Source organism: Tupaia chinensis, unplaced genomic scaffold (genome assembly GCF_000334495.1).
Source record: "Tupaia chinensis unplaced genomic scaffold, TupChi_1.0 Scaffold000361_2, whole genome shotgun sequence".
NCBI lineage: Eukaryota > Metazoa > Chordata > Mammalia > Scandentia > Tupaiidae > Tupaia > Tupaia belangeri.
The window spans coordinates 3,825,898-3,832,615 of NW_006159858.1; the positions used below are offsets into that span (position 1 = coordinate 3,825,898).

At 43.4% G+C, this 6,718-nt stretch overlaps 1 protein-coding gene across 1 annotated transcript in view; it reads right to left on the bottom strand.

Moving 5' to 3' along the window:
- Positions 1 to 6,701, bottom strand: part of MPP4 (MAGUK p55 scaffold protein 4) — a 52,786-nt gene extending 46,085 nt beyond the window's left edge. Inside the window, exons 1-3 of the mRNA XM_006153044.1 lie at positions 6,626 to 6,701; positions 5,174 to 5,295; positions 3,333 to 3,410 (exon numbers count right to left, since the gene is read on the bottom strand). Of these exons, the coding sequence (XP_006153106.1) occupies positions 3,333 to 3,410; positions 5,174 to 5,295; positions 6,626 to 6,701 (276 nt within the window). The remainder of the gene's footprint in view (positions 1 to 3,332; positions 3,411 to 5,173; positions 5,296 to 6,625) is intronic.
- Positions 6,702 to 6,718: the final 17 nt, after the last annotated feature.

Genomic DNA, 6,718 nt, shown 5'->3' on the forward strand with positions numbered 1-6,718 from the left:
TATCTGACTGACAGTTCCCCCTAAATAATATAAATTAAAAAAAAAAAAAAAAAAAAAAGTCCTTCTTTCTTCATTAAATTTCCCTATTATAGGTACAATCCAAGGGCAGGTCCTCGCCTTGGAGAAAGAACAGACCGATTTAATAACAGTGTATGAACCAAGACACCTGCCCTTAGTGGCTCTAAAGTAGCTGTTTGCTAACTCCGTGCTTTCCAGGAAGATCAAGCTATGTGAGTTTCTTCAGGTAATTATCTGGGGAACTCAGGTAGCTCAATCCCATAGCATGCTCCATTCTTTAAATAATAGAAACCGAGAATAATAATTTCTATTTCAGGGTGTATTTTAATGTTTGCTGCAATTTTAAAAAGTGCTAAACAGAATAAACCCAGCTCTCTGTGCTGTGGCTTAGGTGTAAAATTGTTTTCAGAGGGTGTAAGATGTCCCATGGGCATTCAGCAGAGAAGCAGCACTACAAATAGCCAGATAAAAACAAGCAGGTTACAAAGCCTTACTTCCCTTCGCTAGGATTACAAATGAACAAAATATCATGTGTGATTTCCTGTGGACAACTAAGAATGATTTGGGTTGTTGATGACTGGAATTGAGAGTAGAATGTTTTCTTTCACTCTTTTTCTTTTTTCCTTTTTTCTGTTTCTTTCAATATGGTCTGGGCAATACAGGGATTACATTTACTTATCCATTCAACAAATATCTGTTGAACACCTACTATGTGTTAGGTGCTGTTTTTAGATGACACAAAAAAGCAATGAACAAGCAAATAAAAATCTCCACTCTCTTGGAGTTTACATTTCAGGGAGGAGGCACAGACAATAAATAAAATATCAAATTTGGGGCCAATAGGTGGCACAATGGTTGGCATGCTGGACTCCCACATGGCTTTCTCTCTCTCTTGTCTCTCTCTGGTGAGAACACATGCACCCTATAGCACTTTTTAAAAAATAATAATACATAAAATTAAATAAATAATTTTAAGAAAATAAATAAAATAGAAAAGTGAAATAAACACTTTGTTTGATGATGAGAGGAGTTAAGAAACAAAGAGACCAAAGCAGGGAAGGTGGCTAGGGAGTACTCAGAGGGGATGGAAATTTAGATGGGGATCAGGGAAGACCTTGCTGAGATGGTCACACTTGAGTGGAGACTGGAAGACGAGAGGACAGACCCTGTGGCTACATGGACAAGAGCATTTCTGTTGTGGGAAATGAGTAGCAAATGCAGAGGGCCTGTGGCAGGAGCATGTCTGCTGGATTCAAACAACCACAAGAGGTGAACGTGGTTGGAGCCGAACGAACAGGGAGAGCAGAGATTGTGAAGTCCAAGGTGATGGCGGCTCAGTTGTGTTCAGCTATGTAAGACCGTTGGCGTTCACTCTGAGATGGGAGGTCATGAGAAGGGTTTGGTAGAGAAAGGACACAATTTGACCTGCTTTTACAGAGGCTTTCTTTGGCTGCTCTGTCACAGTCCTCTATGGAAGAGCTGATGATGACTGGTATTAGGAGGTGCAAGGTGGTGAGATTCTGGATACATTTTGAAGGTAGAGCTGGCAGGATATGCCATCAGATTGGGTGTAAGGTGTGAGAGGAAAAGAGAACCAAAGATGGCCCCACAAGGGCCAGATGGTAGCACAGCAACAATTCTACTGGACCCGTATGGGAAGGTCCCATGTTTTGGTCCCAAGGCCTCTTTGTACTCACTGGGTGTGTGTATGTGTTCCCATGATGTGGAACTGAGGCTGGGAGTGGATTGCAATCTGAAAACACTATTGGGAGCGTTCCCCTTTTCTCTCTTTATTTCTCTCTGTCTCTCTGTCTCTCTCTCATGGAAGAAATAAATACAAGAATAAAGTTTTAAAAAGTTTGGTGGACCAGCAGGTGGCATGGTGCTTAAGGTATTAGACTCCCACATGGCTACCACAGTTTGAGTCCTGGACCTGGTGGCTTGCTTTCTCACTTCCCTCTCACTGTCTCTGTCTCTCTGGTGAGTATATGTGCCCTATAGCAAAAAATTAAAAAAAAATAGAATAATTCTTTTAAAATATTTGGTGATAAAGGAAACCATTTAATTATTTTTGTTGAAAAAAAAAAAACAGATGACCCCCAAGATTTTAGTCTTAGCACTGCAAGAACAAAGATACCATTAAAAAAAAAACAGATGACTCTCCAAGATTTGAGTCTTAGCACTGCAAGAACAAAGATACCATTAAGAAGACAGAAAAGTCAATGAGAGAAGTGGGTTTGAGGTGAGGAAGATCAGGGGGTCAGTTTGGGACATGCTCAGTTGAGGCATTCATTCAACATCCAAATAAGAAGGCTATTTGAGATTGGAGTTCAGGAAAGAATCTGGACTAACAGATGACTCTCCAAGATTTGAGTCTTAGCACTGCAAGAACAAAGATACCATTAAGAAGACAGAAAAGTCAATGAGAGAAGTGGGTTTGAGGTGAGGAAGATCAGGGGGTCAGTTTGGGACATGCTCAGTTGAGGCATTCATTCAACATCCAAATAAGAAGGCTATTTGAGATTGGAGTTCAGGAAAGAATCTGGACTAGACACACCTTTGGGAATCAATACTCTAATATTACCCTCTTTACTCAGGGCACATTGAATCCAAGATGGAGGAGAAAAAAAGGAGAAAAATGGACGTGGACTAAAAAAGCACGAGAATTGTTTTAATTTGAGAGCTAGCTGGCTAATTTTCTCCTTATACTGAAGTTTAATATAAGGACACTTATTGGGGCCAGAAGATGACGTGGTAGTTAAGGTGCCGGACTCCCACATGGCCTTCCATGGTTTGAGTACCAGACCTGGCAGTTTGCTGTCACACGGGATGCATGTACATGCATGCCCAAAATCCTGAGGGCAGAAAGGAGGAGAAGAGATTGCACTGTGGTCATATACCCTGTGGGTGATTTCTCACTTTCTCTGTTTCTTCATCTCTCTCTATCTCTCTCCATGAGCACTTATTATTAACATTTATTAAGATCCTGGTTGGCATGGCCAACCAGAGCTCAAGTCCCAGAGCTGTCAGCTTGAAAGCACACTGGGCATGTGTGTGCACACTCTGGATTCTGAAGAAATGGAGACTTGGAGGAAAAAAGATTGCAGTGTGACCAGGCCCCCATCAGAGGGTGCTTTCTCCATCTCTCCCTCTCTCTTCTCCCCTCTTTGTACATGTGCCCTCCAACCATAGAAAAAAGGACACATAATCATCAATCAAGTTTTTGGAACAGTCTTTAATTCCTTTGAACTAGCGCTATAGGGAAATGGCCTCCCATCAGAGCCCTGCTATTCTGTGGAACAAGATCACCTTACCTCATGGGACAATGCCTGTGCGTGGGTTGTAGCAGGTACTAGTTTCTTTTCTTTAAATTCTTGAAGACAGTCATAAACCTGTAGAAGGGCCAGAGTGGGAAAATTGATATGGATAACACAACCCGGAATGTAATGGATTTAAAGATCCCACAGGAAAGAAACAGCCTGGGAACTGCACGAACAGCTACACAGCATGATGTGTGTTGGTTTTTTATATGTCTCTAGTTGGTGAAAAGAAATAAACTAAAGTTTGGCGGCTCCTATGCTTCAAAGACTTGCCACCACTTGAAAATGGACTGATCTTGTCCAGATGGCGTAATGTTTACGTCGCTGGACTCCCACATGGTCCACCATGGTTCGAGTCCTGGAACCAGTGGCTTCAAACTTACCCTGGGCGCATGTGTGGGCATGCCTAAAATTCTGAGAGGAGATTGGAGGAGAAGGGATTGAGGTGTGGCCATACTCCCTCAGAGGGTGATTTCTGGCTCTTTCTCTCCATCTGGCTCTCTGACTAGTGCACATGAAATATAACAAAAAAAAAAAAAAAAAAAAGACTGATCTTCCCAAGCAATTTTACTGATTAAAAAGGAACTCAATATGTTTTTACTTTTTCATTAGATGGAGTAAGGATAAGGTTTCTGGGACTGAGAAAAATAGGGATTTATAGATGATGCATAAAAGGGCATATCAAGAGAAGGGCTCTTTGAGGCGACACAAACCTGTGAGTACCTCTGACAACTCTGCAGGACCTGAGCTGTGAGGCTTGGGGGTGTTCTGAGGGTTCTGAATAAGAGGCCGGCAAGCTGTCTGTGCATATCTGTACTCTGATCTAGTCTTTGGGGCTGTTTGTTTTCCATTTCTTCCTTAATTCCACTGGGCAAGTTCATTTATAGAAAGTCTACCTTCATCTCTGCTGACCTAAGGAATTCTTTTCCATACCAGGACCTAGGGCTAGGCTGAATACATCAAAGCCTGCCACGTTCCTCAGTACAACTCTTTTTTTTTTTTTGGAGAGATTTTCACTGTAGGGCGCGTGCGCTCGCCAGACAGACAGAGAGAGAGACATAGAGACACAAAGCGAGAAATCACCCCCCAGGGGGGATGGTCACGCCGCAATCCCTTCTCCTCCATTCTCCTCTCGGGATCTTGGGCACGCATGCACATGAGCCCGGCGTGAGTTTTAAGCCACCGGGTCCGGGACACGAACTGCGGTCAACTACGTGGGAGTCCAGCGACATAGCCATTACGCTAACTGCTGGTTCCCGCTCAGTACAATTCTTCAACTTATTTAGGAATCACCTTTGGGAGGTGATTAGGTAGAGCCTTCATGAATGGGATAAGTGCTTTGATTAAAAAAGGACTGAGGAGCCAGCTGGTGGCACAGTGGATCCACATGGCTGACTTTGCAGTTTGAGTCCCTGACCTGGTAACTTGGAGAACACACTGGGTGCATATGTGTGTGTGCTCAAATTCATGAAAGGAGAATGGAGGAGAAGGGGTGTGGCAACCCCTTATGGGGGGTAATTCCTCATTTTTCCTTTTTTTTTTTTTTTTCTTTCTCTCTACAGTGAGCACATGCCCACTGTCAAAACTAGGGAGGGGGGGGAATAAAGGACTGAGAATGACCCTTGCCTCTTCTACTATGTGAGGTCACAGTGCAAAGACAGCTTTTTACGAACCTTACTCTTCAACTTCTCAGCCTGCAGAGCCATGAGAATTGAATTTCTGTTGTCTGCAGGCTGTCCAGTTTGGGGCATTCTGTTGTGGCAGCCTGAACAGACTAACAGGTGGTGTTCCATTCCCCCCAGCAAGCAGAGCTGTCCAAGCAAAGGAGCACTCACCTTGAGCAGCGCCTGTAGCCACGGGGAGTGGAGGAGATCATATAGCAGACACACTCCATTCACGTCTCGGCTGTAGAAGAGGCTCAGCTCCTGCAGCACGAGCCTCAGGATTTGGGAGAGGCCTATGTGGAAAAGAGGGCAGAAACAGGGTGGCATGCAGGTTGGGCAGAAAGGCAGGTGTAAGAGTGAAGGCAACTCGGACAGCTGGGCAGGCCCTAGGGTCCCACGAGCAGTGGAAATGACACTAGAATGAAGGCCCTAAAAGATCTGGCTTCAAACCCTGTTTCCTCATTTGCTGTGTGAATTTTAAAAGGCATATCACTATTCGAAATCTAGTTCCCTTGTGGCAAAATGAAAATATGCTCAATTTTCCATAGGCTTGTTGGTAACATTAGATAAAATACCAGATCTAATACCAAGCTGTAAAGTATTATGAATAAGATGATTGCTTCTCCTCCTCCTTTTTACCAGGCTGTGGTTTGTCCTAAAATGATCTAGTTGTTTTCTAGATTCTGTAGCTCAATCATAGAGACATTTGGGTTTGCCCTTTCCAAAAAAAAATTTTTTTTGTCTTTTAGAGGCTTTTGCTTGAAAGGGCTAAACAGATTTTAGTGAATGCTTGATTTTTTTTAAACAATATTTTCATAAAAATCTTCTTGTTGCAACAATATTTTGCATATGAACAAGTCATGCAGTTCTGAATTTTACGTAAAACATTGTGGGGTCAGTTGGTGGCATGATGGTTAAAGTGGCTGAATCCCACATGGCCGATTGCACTGTTTCCCAGATCCGGAGTTAGAAAAACATGTCAGCCACGTGTACATGCGTGCCCAAAGTCGTAAGAGGAGGGGGAAAATAGAGAAGGGATTCCAGCGTGACCATCTGCCACTGCCAAGGATGGTTCTCACTTTCCTTCTCTCTCTGTCTCAAGTGAGTGTGTGTGGGTGGGTGTATAATCTCCAGTGTATTTTCCTTTAAAAAAAATAAAACATTGGTACCAGCAGTTGGCATAATGGCTATATCGCTGGACTCCCATGTAGTTGACTGTGGTTCGAGTCCCAGACCCAGTGGCTTTAACTTTTGCCGGGTGCATGGGCGTGCATGCCCAAGATCTCAAGAGGAGAATGGAGAAGGGATTGCAGCATGGCCATCTCTCCTGGGGGTGATTTCTCACTTTCTGTCTCTTTGTCTCTGTCTGTCTTTCTGGCAAGTGCATGCTCCCTATAGCAACAACCTCTCAAAAAAACAACAATTGTGAAGTAGGGAGAGAAAAATCTATCCATGTCATTTTTTTCCCCTTCCTGTCTTGAAAATTACTCTGAAAGTTATCACTAGTAGTTGTCGCCATGCAGTCAAACTGTACAAATTCCTTGAAGGAATTACACCAAATCTACTTATTGCCATAAGAAGTCACTTCCTTTCTGCCTAGAAGAGGAGCCCTGGAGTACGTACCGTTCTTGGGGTTGGCTGCAGTGGAAAGCTTGTCTTCCTGGTCTGGAAGATCTGCTTCTTTGTCTGACTGTATCATCCTCCCTGTCCAAGCCT